The sequence below is a fragment of the Ranitomeya imitator genome, chromosome 3 (genome assembly GCF_032444005.1).
Source record: "Ranitomeya imitator isolate aRanImi1 chromosome 3, aRanImi1.pri, whole genome shotgun sequence".
Lineage (NCBI taxonomy): Eukaryota > Metazoa > Chordata > Amphibia > Anura > Dendrobatidae > Ranitomeya > Ranitomeya imitator.
The window spans coordinates 715571751-715598995 of record NC_091284.1 but is presented as its reverse complement, the minus strand read 5'-3'; the positions used below and the strand labels follow the sequence as shown (position 1 = coordinate 715598995).

Here is a 27245-nt window from a genome sequence, read left to right as displayed (position 1 = left end):
CAGATCTATCGAAATATAAACTAAATTATTCCAATTAGTAAATGGCCTAACGACAGAAAAAATTGAAACAACTATTTTTTGTCGCAGCAACATTGCAATAAAATTTAATAACAAATTATGAAATCATCCACAAAAAACAAGCCCTCACAGGGCCATATTGACAAAAAAATTTAAAAAAAGTTATGACTCTGGGAAGAAGGGGAAGCAAAGTGGAAAATCCCAAAGTCGTGAAGGGGATAAAACTCTTCTCTGTGGGTCTCAGGAGAGCACCTCACTCTCTGACTATAGGTAAGATAACTGGCAGCAGCATAAACCTAGAAAATTCTTGAGTCTTATTTAAAGTCTAGTTTATGTGTGTTTGCCTGCTTTTTTATGTTTGTCACTGTGGGTTTGTGATTCCCATATGTTTTTGAGTGATTCATTGATGGTGATCTTTTGTAAAGTTGCTAAATATTTGTGCAAACGTATTCCAATTTTTCCCCCTGCAGTAATTTTATGTATGCCTAAAATTTGGGTGCAAAGAGGGTGAAAGGCAAAAACAAAGAACATTATTGATTTTGTGTAAAATTCAAGAACCATGTGCATCGCGAATAAAATAAGGTTAAAAAAGAAAAATGATCTAGAAACAATGCAAATAATGAATCAGGATCTAAGTGTTCAGATATTTTTAAAAGCAGCCATATCAAGAGAAAAATAACCAAAAAACCCTAATGGGTCAAAACATCAAAGTGTCTAAAACTGGAGTAAAATACTCTGAATTTTGTGCAGTGCAAAGTTGTGCGAAAATGTTGCAACTTTCGGTGGTTGAAGCCACTAAGTCAAATTGAGCAGGTGAAGAACTGGGGTGGGAGGGGGCGTGGTGGCTATGCCCAAATGTCAAATTCAGCAAATATACTGGCGTTTCTTACACCAGAAATGTTACTGTAGTCTCTCACTGGAGTAACATTTCTGGCCAGGTGCATGCACCGAATTCATTAAGTAGCATGTATAGCTTGATAAATCTGATGCATCAGACTCCAATTCGCCTCTTCATTAAAACTGACAAGTACTGGAGTATGATACACCAAATTCATTAAGGTGCGCATGCTGCTTAATGAATTCTACATCCGCCTCCATGCAGCACGCTAGAAAATCTACTCCACTTAGAGACTGGAGTAGCAATTCTGGTATTAAAATGAGCTGGAAAGTTTGCAGGATTTGATTGGCAGACATAAGCCACACCCTATCCCGCCTCCTACACAGCTCCGCCCCATTTGGGTGGAGCTGCTTCAAACTGGCGCGAACACACTGAAAATCGTAAAATGTTTGAGAAGGTTTGCATAAATGTTTTTCAACATTTTACACCAGTTTCCTGATGTAAAAGCTTTGATGAGTCGCCCCTTAAGTGTTTACAGTTTACTTATGGTCTTCTATATATATTTTATATATAGATCATTCAAACTGATAAAAAAGCTTGCGAGCAGGGCCCTCACTCCTCCTGGTATCTGTTTTGAACTGTATTTCTGTTATGATGTAATGTTTATTGTCTGTACAAGTCCCCTCTATAATTTGTAAAGCGCTGCGGAATATGTTGGCGCTATATAAATAAAATTATTATTATTATTATTATTATAAGCATAATGCTGAATCTTTTTTTATTTTAGCATAGAGAGAATAACATGAAATTCTATTTTTTATACTCTCATAAATCAGTAAATTGTCATTTTATCTGACAAATCATACTAATCACTGTATGCTTTCCATGCCGAGAACTCAGCAGGCGAGAGCCTCGTCTACATGCTGTGATATCAGGGTCTCACCAGCTATTTCAGATATATCTTACAAAAGATACAGAGACTGGTTAGATGGGTAGAACTCGAAAGCCATTGCTCCCAGAGAGAGAAAGGCTTTTAAAAATGACATTTGGAATGAAATGGTATGTCAACGGCGGGGGATCAGGATCTCACAATGAGGTAAGGTAATATCTTGTACATAATGAATATATTCTGGGTTGTTATGAAGGAATCTTAGAGGCTTACTATAGACTTTATGATTTTTATAGCGAACACCCACTGAGCACCCACCAGTGATGGCTGTTGGTAGGTAGAATGTCATCTTATAAAGAAAATCTGTCACCAGATTTTTTTTCTACCCCACCTGAGAGGAGTTCTCTGAATGCTGAACTCTGCATGCATAACCCCGCCCAAACCACTGATTGGTAGCTTCATGTGTGCACTGTGCATAGGCAGAAATCTGCTAATCAATGGTAGAAGCGGGATTATATGAAGCTTGTGCATTGCATACGGAGGACTAAATGGCAGCAGGTTTACTAGTCCTCTAGTAATAATCTCATAATGGTCAAGCAGGCAGTCCAGTAAGTGATACATCATTGGAATTAGGGGCTCTGTTGAAAGATTCCCTTCAAATGTTTATGAAAATTATTTGGAGTTCTAAATGAGAAAAATGACGCTCTCACTACTTTTTTATTAAGATATAGAAAAAGTTAATCAGCATAGAGTGTTAAACAATAGTGTAACTAGACGTTTGTGTGTCCCAATGCAAAATGTGCAACAGGGACCCGAACTATCACGTGTATTTAATAGTATTGGTCTCCTCTTATGTACCCAAAGAACATGTTGGGCCCCCTTAGCTCCAGGCTTGAACTCAACTGCATCTCCTGTTCTCCCTATAGTTATGTCCCTGGTTCTAGACCTAGGTTATAAGAAAAAGCTCAGATTGAATTCCTATTTGCTTTATGAAGAAAAGCTTAACTTTTGTTCTGCTCTTTTTTTTATAGTAAGTACCATGTATAAAAACAAATTTTGAGAAAAGACAACTTAGTTGTCCAGTGTTACATTATATATTATATCATGAAACTTGTTATAGAGAAAAAATTACATCCCATGAAACATCTCTGGATGTCACCCTCACATAAAACATCAGGAAGAAGAGCTTATACTTCAAACTCTTTGAAGTAGACCTACATTGAACATATGGGAAAGAGAGAAAACTAGTTATAACTAGGGAGAGAAAAACTAATTAAAATCTCCTTTGAGGTAGCGGCCCCCTGCAGTATCCAGGTGATTAAAACAGGATATCTGCTGGGAAAAATACAGCCAGATTGAGATTTATTTACGTATAGGCGGAGAAGTGCAGATTCTTCCTTTGTTCCAAGGAAGAGATGAGCTTCCTTCTTCATGAAAGAATCTGTCCCAGACCTACCGGTTTCAGTGTTCTGATAGGAATATTGGAGTTTACATCTATCCGATAATTTTGAGATATATATTTTCTGCATTGTAGCGAAGCATTCACTCGCATCACCGTAGGGCCACTAGAAATCCTACAATTTAATATCGGTTTGATACATTATGCAAACTAGGTCATAATTAGTCTCTATGCAAAGGTAAATGTAATGCTCCCGCAGCGCAGTATCGTGCGTCGTATCCCAGGGGGTGCTGGTGAGGGAAGATAGGTAGCAGTCACGGCGTAAACCTCAGTGCGGTAGCGCAGGTTCCACTAAGTGGCGAGAGAGAGGTCAGACAGGTCGGGTCAGGAACAGATGGGAAACGCATTACCAAGGGAAACAACAATACACGTGGTCAGATACAAGCCAAAGATGTCAGAGCCAGGAGCGGAAATGTCAGAGACGTAACACAGAGAAATAGGTCAGAGGACAAGCCGGGTCAGATACCAAGGTCCCAGCATGAGCAGCACACAGCAAGAAGAGTGGGGAAGCAGGAATGGGAAGGCAGGGGAACAGAGTAAATGGGCAGAGGACAAATAAGGATGTAACAGGGTCAGTCGCTTGAGCCGGGGGCAAGAACTATAGCTGACACTGCCTGCATGCAGCTGTGGACTGAAATGGCAAAACAGATCCCAAAACGAGGCAAAGAAGGTTAACCTCCGCATGACAAGGCCGGGGAGAGAATAGCAAGAAACAAACCACGGCATGGAACAGTAAAATTACAATAGAAAATATTATGTCAATATCTGGAACCTGGGACCTTCAGAGGTGAAGATATGCTGTAGGCTGGGGAGCTCTTAAAATCCAGAAGGGCTGAGAACATCCCACAAACAGCCCCCACATGAGGTCATCAAGGGGAGATGTGTGGGGGTAACTAAGAGCTAATTAAAAGCAGAAACTGTGTTTGTGCCTTTGTTAGCTTTTGGAAGACATAATTCACTGTGGAGGGTCTGAGCCATTTCTGTGACCAGGCTAAGCAATTTCCTTTGTTTATTCCTTTCTATTTTACATAATTGCATATATTATATTGTTTTGTTCCCATGTTATATCATTATTATTTATTTATAGAGCACCATTTATTTCATGGTGCTGTACATGAGAAAGGGTTACATACAAAATACAGATATCACCTACTGTAGACATACTAACAATGACAGACTGGTACAGAGTGAAGGGGTGTATATACAGTACATCCACTGCAATTTCCCCAATAACTTAGCTAGTAGTCAAAGCAGCTGCTGCCTTGTCCATCACTCATTGGCCAATTGCGTAATTGCTTCGTTGTTGTTTTTATCAAGTAGATTGCACCTGTGCCGCTCCTAGCCTGTATCAGTGGAGGTCTGCTGCATCCTGCTAAGTGTGTAACATAGTAACATAGTAACATAGTTAGTAAGGCCGAAAAAAGACATTTGTCCATCCAGTTCAGCCTATATTCCATCATAATAAATCCCCAGATCTACGTCCTTCTACAGAACCTAATAATTGTCTGATACAATATTGTTCTGCTCCAGGAAGACATCCAGGCCTCTCTTGAACCCCTCGACTGAGTTCGCCATCACCACCTCCTCAGGCAAGCAATTCCAGATTCTCACTGCCCTAACAGTAAAGAATCCTCTTCTATGTTGGTGGAAAAACCTTCTCTCCTCCAGACGCAAAGAATGCCCCCTTGTGCCCGTCACCTTCCTTGGTATAAACAGATCCTCAGCGAGATATTTGTATTGTCCCCTTATATACTTATACATGGTTATTAGATCGCCCCTCAGTCGTCTTTTTTCTAGACTAAATAATCCTAATTTTGCTAATCTATCTGGGTATTGTAGTTCTCCCATCCCCTTTATTAATTTTGTTGCCCTCCTTTGTACTCTCTCTAGTTCCATTATATCCTTCCTGAGCACTGGTGCCCAAAACTGGACACAGTACTCCATGTGCGGTCTAACTAGGGATTTGTACAGAGGCAGTATAATGCTCTCATCATGTGTATCCAGACCTCTTTTAATGCACCCCATGATCCTGTTTGCCTTGGCAGCTGCTGCCTGGCACTGGCTGCTCCAGGTAAGTTTATCATTAACTAGGATCCCCAAGTCCTTCTCCCTGTCAGATTTACCCAGTGGTTTCCCATTCAGTGTGTAATGGTGATATTGATTCCTTCTTCCCATGTGTATAACCTTACATTTATCATTGTTAAACCTCATCTGCCACCTTTCAGCCCAAGTTTCCAACTTATCCAGATCCATCTGTAGCAGAATACTATCTTCTCTTGTATTAACTGCTTTACATAGTTTTGTATCATCTGCAAATATCGATATTTTACTGTGTAAACCTTCTACCAGATCATTAATGAATATGTTGAAGAGAACAGGTCCCAATACTGACCCCTGCGGTACCCCACTGGTCACAGCGACCCAGTTAGAGACTATACCATTTATAACCACCCTCTGCTTTCTATCACTAAGCCAGTTACTAACCCATTTACACACATTTTCCCCCAGACCAAGCATTCTCATTTTGTGTACCAATTTCTTGTGCGGCACGGTATCAAACGCTTTGGAAAAATCGAGATATACCACGTCCAATGACTCACCGTGGTCCAGCCTATAGCTTACCTCTTCATAAAAACTGATTACGGTAGATTGGTTTGACAGGAGCGATTTCTCTTAAACCCATGCTGATATGGAGTTAAACAGTTATTCTCATTGAGATAATCCAGAATAACATCTCTCAGAAACCCTTCAAATATTTTACCAACAATAGAGGTTAGACTTACTGGCCTATAATTTCCAGGTTCACTTTTAGAGCCCTTTTTGAATATTGGCACCACATTTGCTATGCGCCAGTCCTGCGGAACAGACCCTGTCGCTATAGAGTCCCTAAAAATAAGAAATAATGGTTTATCTATTACATTACTTAGTTCTCTTAGTACTCGTGGGTGTATGCCATCCGGACCCGGAGATTTATCTATTTTAATCTTATTTAGCCGGTTTCGCACCTCTTCTTGGGTTAGATTGGTGACCCTTAATATAGGGTTTTCATTGTTTCTTGGGATTTCACCTAGCATTTCATTTTCCACCGTGAATACCGTGGAGAAGAAGGTGTTTAATATGTTAGCTTTTTCCTCGTCATCTACAACCATTCTTTCCTCACTATTTTTTAAGGGGCCTACATTTTCAGTTTTTATTCTTTTACTATTGATATAGTTGAAGAACAGTTTGGGATTAGTTTTACTCTCCTTAGCAATGTGCTTCTCTGTTTCCTTTTTGGCAGCTTTAATTAGTTTTTTAGATAAAGTATTTTTCTCCCTATAGTTTTTTAGAGCTTCAATGGTGCCATCCTGCTTTAGTAGTGCAAATGCTTTCTTTTTACTGTTAATTGCCTGTCTTACTTCTTTGTTTAGCCACATTGGGTTTTTCCTATTTCTAGTCCTTTTATTCCCACAAGGTATAAACCGCTTACACTGCCTATTTAGGATGTTCTTAAACATTTCCCATTTATTATCTGTATTCTTATTTCTGAGGATATTGCCCCAGTCTACCAGATTAAGGGCATCTCTAAGCTGGTCAAACTTTGCCTTCCTAAAGTTCAGTGTTTTTGTGACTCCCTGACAAGTCCCCCTAGTGAAAGACAGGTGAAACTGTACAATATTGTGGTCGCTATTTCCTAGATGCCCAACCACCTGCAGATTTGTTATTCTGTCAGGTCTATTAGATAGTATTAGGTCTAAAAGTGCTGCTCCTCTGGTTGGATTCTGCACCAATTGTGAAAGATAATTTTTCTTGGTTATTAGCAGAAACCTGTTGCCTTTATGGATTTCACAGGTTTCTGTTTCCCAGTTAATATCTGGGTAGTTAAAGTCCCCCATAACCAGGACCTCATTATGGGTTGCAGCTTCATCTATCTGCTTTAGAAGTAGACTTTCCATGGTTTCTGTTATATTTGGGGGTTTGTAACAGACCCCAATGAGAATTTTGTTACCATTTTTCCCTCCATGAATTTCGACCCATATGGACTCGACATCCTCATTCCCTTCGCTAATATCCTCCCTTAAAGTGGACTTTAGACAAGACTTTACATAGAGACAAACCCCTCCTCCTCTCCAATTTTTACGATCCTTTCTAAACAGACTGTAACCCTGTAAGTTAACTGCCCAGTCATAGCTTTCATCTAACCATGTCTCGGTTATTCCCACTATGTCAAAGTTACCTGTAGATATTTCTGCTTCTAGTTCTTCCATCTTGTTTGTCAGGCTTCTGGCGTTTGCGAGCATGCAGTTTAGAGGATTTTGTTTTGTTCCAATCTCCTCGCTGTGGATTGCTTTAGAAATGTTCTTACCTCCCTTCTGAGTATGTTTTCCTGGGTCTTCTTTGTTCAAGTCTAATGGTTTTCTTCCCGTCCCCTCTTCTTCTAGTTTAACGCCCTCCTGATGAGTGTAGCGAGTCTTCTGGCGAATGTGTGTTTCCCAGGTTTGTTGAGGTGTAGTCCGTCTCTGGCGAGGAGTCCATCGTACCGTAATTCACACCGTGGTCCAGGAATCCGAATCCTTGTTGTCTGCACCATCGTCTTAGCCAGTTGTTTGCATCAAGGATCCTGTTCCATCTCCTGGTGCCATGTCCGTCTACTGGAAGGATAGAAGAAAAAACTACCTGTGCATCCAGTTCCTTTACTTTCTTCCCCAACTCTTCAAAGTCTTTGCAGATTGTCGGTAGGTCCTTCCTTGCCGTGTCATTGGTGCCAACATGTATCAGAAGAAATGGGTGGACGTCCTTGGAGCTGAAGAGCTTTGGTATCCTATCGGTCACATCCTTGATCATCGCACCTGGAAGGCAGCATACTTCTCTTGCAGTTATGTCCGGTCTGCAGATGGCTGCTTCTGTGCCTCTCAGTAGTGAGTCTCCCACCATCATCAGACAGGGTTTTGGGAAGGCCGTATCTCATGGTATGTATTTTTTCTGAGTTTTTTCTATGTTAGCTGTTTTTGATATTAGTGTTAGGACCCGCAATATTATGGGGACCCTTGACGTTGGGTTGCGGGCTTACTTTATTTTGGCCAAAATATTAAACCAATACCTCATATAGTGTATGTATTTATCATATGCATGCATATTTTTGCACTATATCATATCCTTTTCTGCAGGATGTGGCCAGGCCTCTTTATGTTGGCTAGGTTTTTCTGGGGCGTCTTTCACTGTGCGCTGCATTTTATAGTGCTGGGCAGCCCGCCTGTTAATACAAGGGGCATCATCAATAGGTTGCATACAGACACTGTGCACCGCACCTATCAGTGTGACTGGCGTCCTATGTGAGTTATATCAATGTGCATTTTTTCTGCTAGGCAGCCAACCCCTGCAATGTTTGGTTGGGATGGTTGTTTTTATCAAGTAGTTTGCACCTGTGCCGCTCCTAGCCTGTATCAGTGGAGGCCTGCTGCGTCCTGCTAAGTGTGCATTTGTCATCAGACAGGGTTTTGGGAAGGCCGTATCTCATGGTATGTATTTTTTCTGAGTTTTTTCTGTGTTAGCAATTGCGTAATTGCCCAGGCAATTGGAGGTAGCGGAGTTGCGTTATATAGATAAAAGGTAACAGCGGGTGGATCTGAGGAACACCCTCTCCCCCGGCGGTATATTCTTTACAATTGGTGGCAGCAGTGGGATCTGTGTGACCTCTGTGACTAGGTGGTAACAGGGGTGGGTTGAGCGTGACCCACCGACTGTGTATCTGCGACAAAGCTGACAAAACAACAGTTTTTGACTGATGTCAAAAGTTTTTTTTACTTTTAAAAGATGACAGTGATCACACAAACATTAGAGGCCACATAGATGTAAATGATAAATTCAGTGCAGCTCTAGCCATACTTGTCAAGGTTTAGAAATAAATTTGATTACTGTTCTAATAATAACATGAGATACAGTAATATTTTCTGATTATACTCGTATTCATTTTGCAGTTACCTTTTGCAACGGGTTCGGGGTCCGATCTTCATCTATTTCTGTTGGGAAATGAAACGAAGAAGCAATTAAGCATAATAAAAAAAAACATTCATCATATCAATGCAGTTTGTTACCTACATAAATATGCAATATTATATTTAAAATTATGCGTTACAAAGTGATAGAGATGTTTCAAAACTGAAATACTGTAATATATATATATATATATATATATATATATATATATATATATATAAACAAGTGCTTTTCTTAAAAGAATGAAAGAAAATAGCCACTGGTAAAAAGCATGCTGTGTGTGAGAGTGCCAGCTAAGAATGAAAAAGCTACTTGAATAAAGGCCACCACGCTGGGAACCTAAGAATGCCTGCGATGGGCTAACACATACAGTATAGCTATAGCAGCAAATATAGAAAAAGGAAACCCACAAAATTTGAGGTTTGTGATATGAGACTAGTGGCATATAGATGAGAGAGTGTGGATACGGGACACAGTTGTGGCACCAGATGACAAGATAATTAGATATGCTAAATAAATGAATATAATGAATAAATAACAATAAATAGCTGAAAAAATATGGAGCAGATTTGGTTTTCAGTACAATCTTCATGTTGGTGACATACAATTATACACTGAATGCAGCACCAACTGCTACACTGATGACGCCATGCTGTGCCAGTAATTGCACTGATGGCGCATCTGCTGCAGAGTCTAATATAAACTTAGCACTCTCACCCAACAGTTCTGCACCTCCCTACATCTCCTCCCTAGTTTTTGCCTACCACTCCACCCCTGCTCTCAGTTTTGCTAATCACCTAAGCCTAACATCCTCTACAATACGAACCTGCCCCTCCCATCCCAAATTTCTTTCAAGCTGCTCCAATTCTCTAGAATGCGCTACCCCAGACAATTCAATTAGTTCCTTGTATCACATTTCTTTAGACTGGCCTATCACCTTACCTCATTAATTTAACTATTCACTTTTTGCCTTTCCTCAGAATCTGATCCCTCGAATCATCTGCTTACATATGCTCCATGCACTTTGTATCTGGATATATACAGATACTGGCTGGTGACCGGTTTATGCAACGTTATGTGAAATCTTTCTGGCAGCTCATAATGCAATTTTATTACAGTTCCATAAACATATGAGAAACTATCTCCCCAACATATTTTTAACTGAACAAGAACAGAAAAACATTCAGAAACAAGCCTAAAGCTTAATGAAACATGATCCATGTGTCTTATATTCAGAAACACGAGACAAACTAAAACTGCAACTGTAGATATGAATATACAAATATGTATGAAAATATACTGAATGCCATAATTAAGGGTTACATTTTTCTTCTACCTTCGAAATAATTGCCTCCCCTCCTTCCTGTACATGACTCTTCTTTCATAATTAGAAATTTAACAATGGTCAGATGAGCGGTTAATTAGCAGGAATCACAGAAAGTATAGTTTAATGGGCAACTTATCTAATACAATATTTGACTAACTAAAATAATTATGAAAAATCATACACCTTGATATATCTTGTTTTTGTTTAATTTGTGGTTGAAATCAACCTAAAAGCACAGTGTGACTAACATTTGACATTAAAGAGAAGTAACTACCTTCTAGAAGTATGCCTACATAAAACAGGGGCAGTCAATGGTTCCCTGATTGTGCCCACCACCACAAAGACTTCTTCCATCTATATTTTTGTATGTATCTTTCTGTGATTACCCAGTAATGATGTCTCTAGTGACCCGATGGATAATAACCCAGTGGTGCAACTGGCAATATTGGTGAAGCTGTCCAACATTCAATGTGTTTGGTGACTGTTCAACTACAGATATTGTTGGGAAGAGAAGGATCGGTTAGTTTATTTTTCTTCCAGAAGTTAAGCCTCCATTAGAGGTGTCTGCTGCAGCTTTCTTCCCTATCCATATCGATGTTATTTGGAAAAAATATGTATGTGGTCAATTTAAGGAGCGCTATGGCTATAGAGCACACTGCAATGGATTAGTGGTAAACAAATCACTATGCGTTACGGCAGTGGACTGCTACCTTCCTCAGGTATCGGAGCAGGAGTGCACAGAGTCGTCCGCTACCGGAGTTGTGCAGGGATGCACAACCCTTCCAGGTGAGAGGCTAGTCCCCCCACCTTTCGTTGAAACATCCCAATGAAATCACCTGGTGCTTCTCATGCTGCGCTCTTCCATGTTTTTGTCTTACTATCCATATCGAACACACGAGCACTTGATTGAGCCAAACATTCGTGTCTAAGACTGAGTGACATCAGAGGCGTAGGCAGTCTTACCTTCACCCAGAATATAGATTCGATTTGCTGCTGTTGCCTATGTCTAAACATCCTAACCATGGAAGATTTCCTTTCTTGGCACTCACTACCAATGAACACTTTGCCGCCAAACACCTCTAGGACATTAGATATGGGAGGTGAAGCCCCAAGCCTTGACTTCTGCAGGAGGAGGAAAGTCTCCACTGTTACATAAGAAGGTGTCAGTATTTTAAATGCCATGTTTGTTGGGGGCAGTGTTGTACATTTTGCATTGGCGCCCAAGAACTTTATATTATGACCTTGACCATCGCCTAGCTTACACCAAAAAGCGGGACTGTATAGTGTGTTTTTTTTAATTTTTACACCTGCTTTCAGATATTCCTCATATCTACGCTTCTATAAAAGATTTCAGATTTACTAATAAATTTAAATATGATAGTGAAGAATCTGAATTCATTAGGCTGGAGACTAAAGGCGGGTTCACACAGCACGGCCTATGTTATTAAATGTCTGGTGATCGGCTGTATATAAGCCAACTGGCAGCCATTTTATTGACCTCTTTAGACAGACCGAGAGGTGTTCTAAGCATATAGAATGTTATTAACATGATCATTCATTGTGCATAGAATATCTCATTATTGGCAGCAGATTTTCTGATTGAACAGGACAATGTTCTGCCAGTAACAAAGATTTTTAAGACAGCTTAAAAATCTTTGCACATAATGAGGGAACATTTTGCCAGCTTATCTGGTGTTTGCAGACCTGTGTAGAGAGGACAATAGTCTGCAAAGATTGTTCCTCGGCACACTCCCAATTATTGGCCAATGTAAACAGACCATATCGGTCTTGAAGAAACCAATTTTGACGCCATCAGTGAATGCTGGTATTTACCAGGGGTAGAGGGAATTAATGTGGTTTTTTTTTCTATTAGAGAGGGGCTTAAGGTACCGTCACACATAACGATATCATTAACGATATTGTTGCTTTTTGTGACGTAGCAACGATATCGTTAACTAAATCGTTATGCGTGACAGCGACCAACGATCAGGCCCCTGCTGGGAGATCATTGGTCGCTGGGGAAAGTCCAGAACTTTATTTCGTCGCTGGATCTCCCGCAGACATGTGTGACGCCAATTCAGCGATGTCTTCACTGGTAACCAGGGTAAACATCGGGTTACTAAGCGCAGGGCCGCGCTTAGTAACCCGATGTTTACCCTGGTTACCAGCGTAAAAGTTAAAAAAAAGCAAACAGTACATACTCACATTCCTGTGTCACGTCCCCCGGCCTCAGCTTCCCGCACTGACTGTGAGCGCTGCCCGGCCGTAAAGCACAGCGGTGACGTCACTGCTCTGCTTTACGGCCGTCCGGCGCTGACACAGTGCAGGGAAGCTGACGGCGCGGGACAGACACCGGAATGTAAGTATGTACTGTTTTTTTTTTTTTTACATTTACAATGGTAACCAGGGTAAACATCGGGTTACTAAACACGGCCCTGCGCTTAGTAACCCGATGTGTACCCTGGTTACCAGGGGACTTTGGCATCGTTGGTCGCTGGAGAGCTGTCTGTGTGACAGCTCTCCAGCAACCACACAGCGACGAAACAGCGACGCTGCAGCGATCGGCATCGTTGCCTATATCGCTGCAGCGTCGCTTAATGTGACGGTACCTTTACATTTTAAAGCCAATAATTGAATATATATTTTTAATACTTACAACAGGAAAATTATAGGGAAAGCCATTATTGTACGTTCAGCATTTTTAAGAAGACTCAAGATGTCATCTCTATATCATATGCTTTTAGAGGCACAGATAACACTATGTATCAGCACATTTTCTCTTTCCTCCACAGCTACAAATAACTCACATTATGTGATTACAAGACTTTCACATAATACAGTAATATTAGAGGACTTGTGCAATGCATCTTGGGAAAGATAGATTTTTTTCCAGAGCATCTCACACAAAGAAGACAGACAGCAGAGGAGCAGTTGGTGAGAGCTTGATATAAGAGACATCAGTCTGATTAGTTTAATCCCTTTATAGGAGAAATCCCACTTTTCATGAACACAAAGCTCTATCTGTAGCAACAAGATGCCAAGTATAATATTTCTATAACAACAATGGAACATCACACCGTACAGTTCATGTATATCAAAATGTACAGTCGTGGTTAATAGATTTGAGACTGACCAAATTTTGACAATTTGTGGAAATTTGCATTAACTCTAGATTTTTACGAAGAGTGATAGATGAATTGCAAAATGTGTAAATTAATTTCCAGCCATGAAAATTTACTTAATCACAAAACCTCCATTGAATTTCATCCCTGCTACAAAATGACCTGCCTACATCCATCTTCTCATTGGCAGCACGGTGGCGCAGTGGATAGCAGCCTTGCAACGCTGGAGTCCTGGGTTCTAATCCCACCTTGGACAACATCTGCAAGGAGTTTTGGTGGGTTTCCGTATTTGGTGGGTTTCCTCCCACATTCCAAAGACATACTGATAGGGAATTTTGATTGTGAGCCCCAATGGGGGCAGCGATGATAATGTGTGCAAAACTGTAAAGCGCTGTGGAATATGTTAGCGCTATATAAAAATAAAGATTATTATTATTGGCTCAGAAGAAAGTGTTAATAAGGACAAGACACTTGATATCACTTTGTAATACTGATTGAAGAGTAGACGTCTTGGTTTAAAAGTAAGCTGATGCTTGAATTCATCATCTTCTTTGGTTAATCCCGGTTACCTCTAGAGTTGGGCTAATTTATTCAAGTGGAATTGAATTCTACTTAGATTTTAAACAAAATCCATATTCTGAAGAATTTTTCGGAATTTGTGCCATCATTTTGCTAAACTGTATAGGACTAGCAAAAGGCTAAAAAATAAAAAAATTAAAAAGCCACCTTTCCACTCACCTTTCTAGACATCTCTACTGAATTCTCTCCCCCATTCGGTCTTTGGCACCTTTTTCTAACAGCTGGCATGTGCTGACCTCTTAGCATCTTATCTTTAGGCCTGGACTTCTAGCCGTATCCTGGTCTAGGACAATCCTGAGCATGCACAGGCATGTCCCAGTCCTAGTCGCAGCTGGAAGTGCTGGCCTAGGATGCGCATTGTAAGGCCGCACCTTACAAAAATGGGCCAGACAAAATTGTAGGCACCTTCCCAAAAATGTGGGTAAACAACTTTGTTTCGAGCACGTGATGCTCATTCAAACTCACCTGTGGCAAGTAACCAGGGTGGGCAATATGAAAATCACACCTGCAACCAGATAAAGAGGGAAAAAGGTGACAATCTTTGCACTGTGTGTCTGTGTGTGCCACACTATGCATGGAGAACAAACAGAGAAGAAGAGGACTTGAAAGCTCAAATTTTTGCAAAATATAAATTTTCTCAAAGTTACAAATCCATTCCCAGAGATCTTGATGTTCCTTTGTCCACAGTGTGCAATATAATCTAAAAGTCTACAACCCATGGCACTGTTGATAATCTCCCTGGATATAGACAGCAGAGACAAATTGATGGTTTCAAAGCAGGAGAGTGGATGGTGGATAAGCAGCTCAAATCACCTTCCAAAGAAATTCAAGCTGTTCTGTAGGCTCTGAGCCTAATAATAATAATAATAATAATAAAAATTATTATTAAATTATTATTATTAGGCTCAGAGTGCATTATTGTCAGAGTGAATGATCCATCAACATTTGAGCACTATGGCAGGAGACCCAAGGGGACCCAATGCTGACAGAAAGACATAAGAAAGATAGACAGCAGTTTACCAAAATGTACATGAGTAAGCCAAACTCCTTCTAGGAAAGTGTCTTGTGGATAGATGAGACTAAGATAAAGTTTTTGGTAAAGAAGGCCCGTAAGTTAAAGGGAACCTGTCACCCCGAAAATCGCGGGTGAGGTAAGCCCACCGGCATCAGGGGCTTATCTGCAGCATTCTGTAATGCTGTAGATAAGCCCCCGATGTTACCTGAAAGAGGAGAAAAAGACGTTATATTATACTCACCCAGGGGGCGGTCCCGCTGCTGGTCCGGTCAAACGGGTGTCTCTGGTCCGCTCCGGCGCCTCCCATCTTCATTACAAGACGTCCTTTTCTGATCTTCAGCCACGGCTCCGGCGCAAGCGTACTTTGCTCTGCCCTGTTGAGGGCAGAGTAAAGTACTGTAGTGCGCAGGCGACGGGCCTCTCTGACCTTTCCGGCGCCTGCGCACTGCAGTACTATCCTCTGCCCTCAACAGGGCAGAGCAAAGTACGCCTGCGCCGGAGCCGTGGCTGAAGATCAGAAGAGGACGTCTTGTAATGAAGATGGGAGGTGCAGGAGCGGACCAGAGACACCCGTTTGACCGGACCAGCAGCGGGACCGCCCCCTGGGTGAGTATAATATAACATCTTTTTCTCCTCTTTCAGGTAACATCGGGGGCTTATCTACAGCATTGCAGAATGCTGTAGATAAGCCCCTGATGCCGGTGGGCTTACCTCACCATCGATTTTCGGGGTGACAGGTTCCCTTTAACCTCTACTGTGGGTAAAATCCTGGAGGGCATTCTAAGGGATGCTATGCTGGAGTATCTGAAGAGAAAAAACCTCATGACCCAGTATCAGCATGGGTTTACTAGGGACCGTTCATGTCAGACTAATCTGATCAATTTCTATTAAGAGGTAAGTTCCGGACTGGATCAAGGGAACCCAGTGGACATAGTGTATACAGTATAGACGTTTCAAAAGCTTTTGATACGGTGCCACACAAAATGTTGATACATAAAATCATAACAATGGGGATAGGGGAAAATATGTGTAAGTGGGTTAAGAGCTGGCTTACAGAGCAGAATTTCAATATTTGCAGATGACACTAAACTCTGCAGGGTAATCAATACAGAGGAGGACAATTTTATATTATTGTTATTGTTATTATTATACATTTTTATAGCGCCATTTATTCCATGGCGCTTTACATGTGAATACGAGGCAAATATAGACAAATACATTAAACATGAGCAGATAACAGGCACACGGGTACATAAGGAGGGAGGACCCTGCCCGCGAGGGCTCACAGTCTGCAGGATGATTTATGTAAACTAGAAGCTTGGGCTGATAAATGGCAAATGAGCTTTAATGGGGATAAATGTAAGGTCATGCACTTGGGTAGAAGTAATAAGATGTATAACTATGTGCTTAATTCTAAAAGTCTGGGCAAAACCGTCAATGAAAAAGACCTGGATGTATGGGTGGATGACAAACTCATATTCAGTGGCCAGTGTCAGGCAGCTGCTACAAAGGCAAACAAAATAATGGGATGCATTAAAAGAGGCATAGATGCTCATGAGGAGAACATAATTTTACCTCTATACAAGTCACTAGTTCGACCACACTTAGAATACTGTGCACAGTTCTGGTCTCTGGTGTATAAGAAAGACATAGCTGAACTAGAGCGGGTGCAGAGAAGAGCGACCAAGGTTATTAGAGGACTGGGGGGTCTGCAATACCAAGATAGGTTATTACACTTGGGGCTATTTAGTTTGGAAAAACAAAGACTAAAGGTACCGTCACACTTAGCGACGCTGCAGCGATACCGACAACGATCCGGATCGCTGCAGCGTCGCTGTTTGGTCGCTGGAGAGCTGTCACACAGACAGCTCTCCAGCGACCAACGATGCTGGTAACCAGGGTAAACATCGGGTAACTAAGCGCAGGGCCGCGCTTAGTAACCCGAATTTTTACCCTGGTTACCATCCTAAAAGTAAAAAAAAACAAACGCTACATACTTACCTACAGCCGTCTGTCCTCCAGCGCTGTGCTCTGCACTCCTCCTGTACTGGCTGTGAGCACAGTGGCCGGAAAGCAGAGCGGTGACGTCACCGCTCTGCTTTCCGGCTGACCGACGCTCACAGCCAGTACAGGAGGAGTGCAGAGCACAGCGCTGGAGGACAGACAGCGGTAGGTAAGTATGTAGCGTTTGTTTTTTTTTACTTTTAGGATGGTAACCAGGGTAAACATCGGGTTACTAAGCGCGGCCCTGCGCTTAGTTACCCGATGTTTACCCTGGTTACCAGTGAAGACATCGCTGAATCGGTGTCACACACGCCGATTCAGCGATGTCTGCGGGGAGTTCAGCGACCAAATAAAGTTCTGGACTTTCTTCCCCGACCAGCGACAGCACAGCAGGGGCCTGATCGCTGCTGCCTGTCACACTGGACGATATCGCTAGCGAGGACGCTGCAACATCACGGATCGCTAGCGATATCGTCTAGTGTGACGGTACCTTAAGGGGTGATCTTATTTTAATGTATAAATATATGAGGGGACAGTACAAAGACCTTTCTGATGATCTTTTTAATCATAGACCTGAGACAGGGACAAAGGGGCATCCTCTGCGTTTGGAGGAAAAAAGGTTTAAGCATAATAACAGACGCGGATTCTTTACTGTAAGAGCAGTGAGACTATGGAACTCTCTGCCGAATGATGTTGTAATGAGTGATTCATTACTTAAATTTAAGAGGGGAATGGATACCTTTCTGGAAAAGTATAATGTTACAGGGTATGTACACTAGATTCCTTGATAGGGCGTTGATCCAGGGAACTAATCGGATTGCCGTATGTGGAGTCCGGAAGGAATTTTTTTCCCCAATGTGGAGCTTACTCTTTGCCACATGGTTTCTTTTTGCCTTCCTCTGGATCAGCATGTTAGGGCATGTTAGGTTAGGCTATGGGTTGAACTAGATGGACTTATAGTCTTCCTTCAACCTTAATAATAACTACAATGTTACGTCATTCTACTGTTTACCGAAAACTGAATGAGGCCTACAAAGAAAAGAACACAGTACCTACAGTCATATATGGTCAAGGTTCAAATATGTTTTGGGGTTGTTTTTCTGCCTCTGTCAATGGGTGCCTTAACTGTGTACAAAGCATCATAAAATCTGGAAATTACCAAAGGATTTTGGATGAGAATGTAGTGCCCGATGTCAGAAAGCTGGGTTTGTGTTCTAGGTCATGGGTTTTCCAGCAGTACAATGAGCCCAAACATACTTCAAGAAGCCCCCAGAAATTAATGGAAGCAAAGTGATGGAGAGTTCTGAAGTGGCCAGCAATGAGTCTGGATCTAAATCCATTGAACGCCTCTGGAGAGATCTCAAAACTACTTCTGAGAGCCTTCAAATATGAGAGACCTGGAGCAGATTGCAAAAGAAGAGAGGTCCAAAATTCCAGTTGAGAGGTGTAAGAGGCTTGTTGATGGTTATAGGAAGCGATGGATTGGAGTTATTTATTTCAAAGGATGTGCAACCAAGTTGAGGGTGCAAACAATTTTAACTGGCCCATTTTGGGCGTTTCGTGTAAATTTATGTCCAATTTTCCTTTTTTTTACCTGTTTTTTGTTTTGTTTCAATAAACACAAAGAAAATAAACATGTATAACAAAGCATGTGTAACTGTAATAAATTTCTGGGAGAAATACTTCATTTTCTGGCACAATTTCAAGGGTGCCAGCACTTTCGACGATGACTGTATTCCATGACACCCTTCACTTTCTGTCCTCTGATACACTTGCCAGATGCAAAAGGACCAACTGTGACCTGCATTCCGTACTGCTGCTACTACTACTGTCGCGATGGTTGCTACTGCTAAAGGCTCCCGCATTTTTAGTAATGTTGTGTTTTTTGTTCTCTCATATTACCACATTTATAGACAATGCCTTGTCTTGGTTTAAAAAAGATTTTGGACACAAGTATAAAGTTTAAATCATTTCTAAAAATTTGTTACTGCATTTATCCAACCCAGGAAAAATATGGAGTCAACAAGAAGTGCAGGCAGGGTTAACATGATGGCCAAAAGGGCTGACGCAACAACAGCCTCCCCATCATATCATGGCTTGTAAGTATGTCCAGGTGCCTTCCTGAAAGGAGAAACAGAATGTATTTCCCATGGGAGCATAGGAGCGCGCACACAGTGGCTACAGTCACCCCCCACAGCACCACTCACTATCCCGACACTATGATTGACAGCTGGCACTGCAGCGCATCTGTGCAGAGCAAGCTGTCAATCTCACCTCTAGTGCTGATGTATCTAGCTAACAGAAGACTAGACTGGTTACATTGTACCAAGTCCTTAGTGGTGAATAGTTTTAGTCTGTAATTATTATTTGTTCCTATGCGCTTCTAATTATGTATTTATTCACTGTTTGCAGACAGAGATCCTGACAATAGTAAGGAATTAAAATTCTGACACATCGTAGGATGGGTTGGGTGCGAAATTCAGAGTGCAGGAATGAGTCCTGCATGAAGAAACACTGGTGTGTAGCGAAGGTTCGTACTATTAACCCCTTCACCCCAAAGCCTGTTTTCACCTAAGTGACAGGGCCAATTTTTACAATTCTGACCACTGTCAATTTATGAGGTTATAACTCTGAAACGCTTCAACGGATCCTGGTGATTCTGACACTGTTTTCTCGTGACATATTGTACTTCATGATAGTGGTAAAACTTCTTCGATATGACTTGCATTTATTTGTGAAAAAAACAAAAATTTGTCGGAAATTATGAAAATTTAGCAATTTTCAAACTCTTAGTTTTTATGCCCTTAAATTAGAGAGTTATATCACATAATATAGTTAATAAACAACATTTCCCACATGTCTGCTTTACATCAGCACAATTTTGGAAACATAATTTTTTTTTGTTAGGACGTTATAAGGGTTAAAAGTTGACCAGCAATTTCTCATTTTTGCAACAAAATTTGCAAAACCATTTTTTTACGGACCACCTCACACTTGAAGTGACTTTGAGGGGTCTATGTGACAGAAAATGCCCAAAAGTGACACCATTCTAAAAACTGCACCCCTCAAGGTACTCAAAACCACATTCAAAAAGTTTATTAACCCTTCAGGTGCTTCACAGGAATTTTTTGAATGTTTAAAAAAATTGAAAATTTAACTTTTTTTTCACAAAATTTTTACTTCAGGTCCAATTTGTTTCATTTTACCAAGGGTAACAGGAGAAATTGGACCACAAAAGTCGTTGTACAATGTGTCCTGAGTACGCCGATACCCCATATGTGGGGGTAAACCACTGTTTGGGCACATGGCAGAGCTCGGAAGGGAAGGAGCGCTATTTGACTTTTCAATGCAAGATTTGCTGGAATTGAGATCGGAGCCCATGTCACGATTGGAGAGCCCCTGATGTGCCTAAACAGTGGAAACCCCCACAGGTGACACCATTTTGGAAAGTGGACCCCCTAAGGAACTAATCTAGATGTGTGGTGAGCACTTTGAACCTCCAAGTGCTTCACAGAAGTTTATAATGTAGAGCCGTAAAAAAAATTTTTTTATTAATTTTCAAAAAAAATGATCTTTTTGCCCCAAATTTTTTATTTTCCCAAGGGTAAAAGGATAAATTGTACCCCAAAAGTTGTTGTGCTATTTGTCCTGAGTACGTCGATACTTCATATATGGGGATAAACCACTGTTTGAGCGCATGGCAGAGCTCGGAAGGGAAGGAGTGCCATTTGACTTTTCAATGCAAAATTGGCTGGAATTGAGATCGGACGCCATGTCGCATTTGGAGAGCCCCTGACGTGCCTTAACAGTGGAAACCCCCCACAAGTGACCCCATTTTGGAAAGAAGACCCCCTAAGGAACTTATCTAGATGTGTGGTGAGCACTTTTAACCCCCAATTGTTTCACTAAAGTTTAGAATGTAGCATTGTGAAAATTAAAAAATCATTTTTTCTTTCCACAAAATGATGTTTTAGCCCGCAATTTTTTTTTCTCCCAAGGGTAACAGGAGAAATTGGACCACAAATGTTATTGTCCAATTTGTCCTGAGTACGCTGATACCCCACATGTGGGGGGGAACCACCGTTTGAGTGCATGGCAGAGCTCGGAAGGGAAGGAGCACCGTTTGAAATGCAGACTTAGATGGAATGGACTGCAGGTGTCATGTTGCATTTGCAGAGCCCCTGATGTACCTAAACAGTAGAAACCCACCACAAGTGACCCCATATTGGAAACTAGACCCCCCAAGGAACTTATCTAGATGTGTTGTGAGAGCTTTGAACCAACAAGTGTTTCACTACAGTTTATAACGCAGAGCCGTGAAAATAAAAAATATTTTTTTTTCCACGAAAATGATATTTTATCCCCTATGTTTTTATTTTCCCAAGGGTAACAGGACAAATTGGACCCCAAAAGTTGTTGTCCAACTTGTCCTGAGAACGCTGATACCCCATATGTTGGGGGGAACCACTGTTTGGGTGCACGGCAGAGCTCGAAAGGGAAGGAGCGCCATTTGAAATGCAGACTTAGATGGATTGGTCTGCAGGCGTCATGTTGCATTTGCAGAGCCCCTGATGTACTTAAACAGTAGAAACCCCCCACAAGTGACCCCATATTGGAAACTAGACCCCCAAAGGAACTTATCTAGATGTGTTGTGAGAGCTTTGAACCAACAAGTGTTTCACTACAGTTTATAACGCAGAGCCGTGAAAATAAAAAATATTTTTTTTTCCACGAAAATGATATTTTATCCCCTATGTTTTTATTTTCCCAAGGGTAACAGGACAAATTGGACCCCAAAAGTTGTTGTCCAACTTGTCCTGAGAACGCTGATACCCCATATGTTGGGGGGAACCACTGTTTGGGCGCACAGGAGAACTCGGAAGGGAAGGAGCCCTGTTTTACTTTTTCAAAGCAGAATTGGCTGGAATTGAGATCGGACGCCATGTCGCGTTTGGAGAGCCCCTGATGTGCCTAAACAGTGGAAACCCCCAATTATAACTGAAACCCTAACCCCAACCCTAACCCTAACCCTAACCCTAGCCCTAGCCCTAACCCTAGCCCTAACCCTAGCCCTAACCCTAGCCCTAGCCCTAGCCCTAACCCTAGCCCTAACCCTAGCACTAATGGGAAAATGGAAATAAATACATTTTTTTACATTTTATTATTTTTCCCTAACTAAGGGGGTGATGAAGGGGGGTTTGATTTACATTTATAGCGTTTTTTTGGCGGATTTTTATGATTGGCAGCCGTCACACACTAAAAGACGCTTTTTATTGCAAAAAATAGTTTTTGCATCACCACATTTTGAGAGCTATAATTTATCCATATTTTGGCCCACAGAGTCATGTGAGATCTTGTTTTTTGCGGGACGAGTTGACGTTTTTATTGGTAACATTTTCGGGCAGATGACATTTTTTGATCACTTTTTATTCCGATTTTTGGGAGGCGGAATGAACAAAAACCAGCAATTCCTGAATTTCTTTTAGGGGGGGCGTTTATACCGTTCCACGTGTGGTAAAATGGATAAAGCAGTTTTATTCTTCGGGTCAGTACGATTACAGCGATACCTCATTTATGTAATTTTTTTATGTTTTGGCGCTTTTACACAATAAAAACTATTTTATATAAAAAAATAATTGTTTTTGCATCGCATTATTCTGAGAGCTATAACTTTTTTATTTTTCTGCTGATGATGCTGTATGGCGGCTTTTTTTTTGCGGGACAAGATGACGTTTTCAGCGGTACCATGGTTATTTATATCCGTCGTTTTGATCGCGTGTTATTCCACTTTTTGTTAGCCTGTATGATAATAAAGCGTTGTTTTTTGCCTTGTTTATTTTTTTTTTTTTTGCGGTGTTCACTGAAGGGGTTAACTAGTGGGATAGTTTTATAGAGCGGGTCGTTACGAACGCGGCGATACCAAATATGTGTACATTTATTGTTTTTTTTTTTTTTACATAAATAAATGGATTTATTGGGAAATGTTTTTTTTTTTTTATTTGGGGATTTTTTTTTTTTTTTTTTACACATTCTATTTTTTTTTTTTTTTTACTTTGTAACATTGTCCCAGGGTGGGACATCTCTGTATTAGATCAGATCGTTGATCTGACACTGTGCATAGCACACTGTCAGATCAACGATCTGACAGGCAGCTTAGCTGGCTTCGCCGGCTAGCCAGGTCACTTCATGACCCGGAAGGAGTCCGGCGGCCATCTTGGATCCGGGGACTCCTTCCGCGTCACCGGAGCAACGCGATCTCATTGCGTTGCTCCGGTGGGAGAGCGCAGGGAGCCCCCGTCCCTGCGCGATCCCCCTCTATGCCGCTGTCACTACTGACAGCGGCATCAGAGGGGTTAAATGCCCGCGATCGGCGATAGCGCCGATCGTGGGCATTGCTGCGGGGTGTCAGCTGTCATATACAGCTGACACCCGCACCCGATCACCGCGGCGCTCAGCGCGAGACCGCGGTGATCGGTGCGCCGTACTAGTACTGCTGCTGGCACTAATGCAGTGCCGGCAGCGCAGTACTAGTACGGCGCGTGTCACGAAGGGGTTAAAATGTACCTCAAAGGATACTCAACCATCCGATCTCCAACAATACAATATGTGGCACCCGTGCCCCCAGAGACGGTGGTAGAGCGTCCATGTAGATACAATCGTGAGCTCCCTAGCTCGACTCACATCGTCACAAAGGGTTACACAGACATTCTGACACAGATTTTTTTTTTTTTAAATAAGTACATCAGCCCCATGAGACCTAAGAGAGCTATTTTATACTGTATGCAATTTGTATTGTACAATCTGGTGACAGATCCTTCTTAAGGGCACCGCAGGGGTAGGGCTATTTGGATATTCATACCATCCGTATAAATAGTGTGCTAACTCCGCCCACAAGTCCATAGCTTTCACTGCTGGCACCTCAGCGTTTAGTAGTGAACACTGAGTGCACATGCTCACAGAGAAAGAAGTCATTAATGGTCCGGTGGCTGGAAAAATACAGTTGCCAGCCCAAGTACTGCAGTCCCAGGAATATGCCCGGGGGACAGATAAAAGGTCATTGAGAGCTGTAATTGGCCCGCGGGCCTGAGGGTCCCCACTCCTGGTATACAGCCATGTTAATGTAGTTGTGAGTGCTTACAGCACCATTCCGGCATGTTATTTCACCTCCACAATGGTATCACTAAGGTCTGTTCTCTGCTCACAGTAAAATGCTTACCAGCCACCATCTTCTGTCCTTCCTAGTGCTGCTCGGGTCCCGATCTGCCCGACTGACCGGACATCACAACTAACGGTCACACGATCTCAATATAAGGGTTCACTCACACCACCGTATTTTCTGTGTCCGAGTGCAATCTGACAAAACATCAGATCGCAAAATAAATCGCAGCATGTGCCAGTTTGAGCCTATATTTGGATCACACTCAGCCATGTAAATCAATGACTGTGTGGATGCCATCAGACTGCACTCAGATGACATCTAAGTGCAGTCCGATTTACGCACACCCACACAATGCAGAAAGTGGAGACTTTTTTCTCCATCTTCTCCTGATCCAAGAGAATCAGACTTTGATCAGTGTGTCATTTGAATAATAAGCCCAATTCTATCGGGAGAGAGAATCTATGGATGTCTGCCCCTGCTCTAAGTCTATGAAAGCCCCGTTCTTGCTCCCATAGCCTTACATTGAGAAATGACTTATGGTCTGCTCAGTAAACACTAGAGCGATCCTGGCAGGTCACAAGAAAACAACCAGAGCAGTGACAAGAACAGAAGATGGCGGCTGGTAGGTATTCTACAACAGGCAGCAAACATATTTGCAGCGCCCCAGAGACCTGGTCGTTGCAGTATGACGCTCTGCCACTAAGGGGAGTGATGGTACGTCTGATGGCACTAAAGGAGTTCTCCTGACCAGGTATCACCAGAACACATTACACTTCACACTCCGGCCACTAGGGGGAGAAAAAGGCTTTATTTATTGGGCCACTCCTCACGCTGGTAAAACTAGGGGTTGGGGAGGAAGTTAGTCAGAAGCTGACTGGGTTGGATTTAGGCAACATTCCGTGGCAGGGGGTGTTGCAGGGAGAAGACACAGGGGGGTCCCTGTCAGGCGTGGGAACCTGGCAGGTGCCTAGCGAACAGAACAGTACGTAACGGAACCGCGCCTGCACACCCCACGGCGGTATCCAAGAGAGAGACACAAAGGGAAGGATATTGTGGAACAGTGTAAACGAGATCAAGCACAGAGGAGAGCCAGTAGGAGTCGTGCCGTGAGACCGAGGCAACATCCTACTGAGGCACGTAGCCGGTGGCCGGAACACCGCGGGAGTAACTGACTTCAGGCCTTACTTCAAACTCCGCAAGACAGTTAATCATAGGTTGGCTGTCTACCTTACTACACCTACGAAGACATAGTGGGCAACGCGTGGAGAAGGGCGTCTCTAGGGTCCCGGAAGAGCTCCGAGCCTTCCCGTCATACGGGTGCATCCTAGCCATAACATTCCTGGGGGACGAGAAACTAGTAACATCTGGAACCAAAGAGAGAGAGAGCTGTAGAGAACGAACGAACGAGAACAGCAGTTGTGAGGACTATTCCGAATGCTCAGCAGGGTAGGACTACAACACACAGGTGCTATTGGTAGGCAACGATTTCCATCTGCGAAGGAAACTCTGGATGTGCCCATTGTACCGGCCGGTCTCAGATAGCCCGGTTAAGCGTGCTCTGGATTGAGGATCCTGAAGTCTTCAGTAAAGAGGTAAAGAGACCGCAACCTTGTGTCCTCGTTATTGACTGTACCTCACACCATCACCATCCACCTTACTGGGAAGCCCTGGGGACATACTTCACCTGTGGGAAGGTATACCATCCAGCTGCCATTCCATCACCCCAGCGGACCCCATAGCAGCGTCGGTCACCCTGACCGAACACCACAGGTGGCGTCACGAACCCCTGACAGACTGCACCACCTTTATTGGACGCCCCTTAGCAGGGTCACGGACCGGGTCTAGCCACCGTGACAGCCTCAGAACCGAACCAGAGAGGCCCGGTACCGAGAATGCGTGGCCCTGTGTCTGGGGGCGCTCCATATTCGTGATGCCACTCCTGGCCTAAAATAAAAGAAAATGCCAGAGTGGCTCTTTAATTGATAGACATAAATGTACCAGATATTACAGCCAGACTGATTTTCTGACTTCCTGAACTACCCTAGTAATCAGTGATGATTGAGTTTTAAGTCACAAAAATTCCTATTCCTTTACTCACAGCTGTCAGGCACGCAGGTGCTCGACCCTCCTCCAGCCGGGCACCAAGTGCCAATCTGACATACTTGTCATCAGTGCCATATGTGAATCTGAGCAATGTTTATGAATATAAGGAAATGGATGATCCTATGTTTGCATGCTCATTCTTATGCCAGCTCCAATATCATCCTACCCTGCTCAAGCTGCTGCACAATTAAGATTTCAGAATACATTTCTGTAGAATTATCATAGCAAAGCCACACTCCGGTGCTCTCACAGGCACAGACAGGTCGAAGACAGCGAAGGGCAACTGAGGTCATTCTTGTTGTTTGTGCCATGCCCTGCCAAGACTGGCGATGCCGCTACTTACAACTGTCACGCTGGGGAAGACATGTAAATGTGTATAATCTCTGCCCAGCAACACACAACTATTGCAGAGGGATGTCTCTATTTAATTACCAGACGTTGAGTAACGGTAGAATGATCAGAATCTTCCTATAAAATTGCTGAGCTTGCAAGTCACAATGTGGTTTTATCTGTGGTTTTTTGTAACTGATAACAAAATGTAATTACATGAACAGGCTGCAAACCCCTTCTCATGTACAGCACCATGGAATTAATGGTGCTATATAAATAAATAATAATAATAATAGTAAAACTACTGTATGTTCACATTTACATCAGGAGATCTTCTGCGGATTCTGCTCATTTTGACAAGAAAAATAGAGGGGCGTCCATGCATCCTTGCATAAGCCAATAAAACCCCATAATAAGTCACGGACA

At 42.3% G+C, this 27245-nt stretch overlaps 1 protein-coding gene across 3 annotated transcripts in view; it reads right to left on the bottom strand.

Moving 5' to 3' along the window:
- PPP1R1A (protein phosphatase 1 regulatory inhibitor subunit 1A) overlaps positions 1-27245 on the bottom strand; it is a 478692-nt gene that overhangs the window by 90538 nt on the left and 360909 nt on the right. For all 3 annotated transcript variants that reach the window (XM_069758700.1, XM_069758699.1, XM_069758698.1), the window contains one exon: positions 9166-9203. In XM_069758700.1, coding sequence (XP_069614801.1) covers positions 9166-9203 — 38 coding nt within the window. The remainder of the gene's footprint in view (positions 1-9165; positions 9204-27245) is intronic.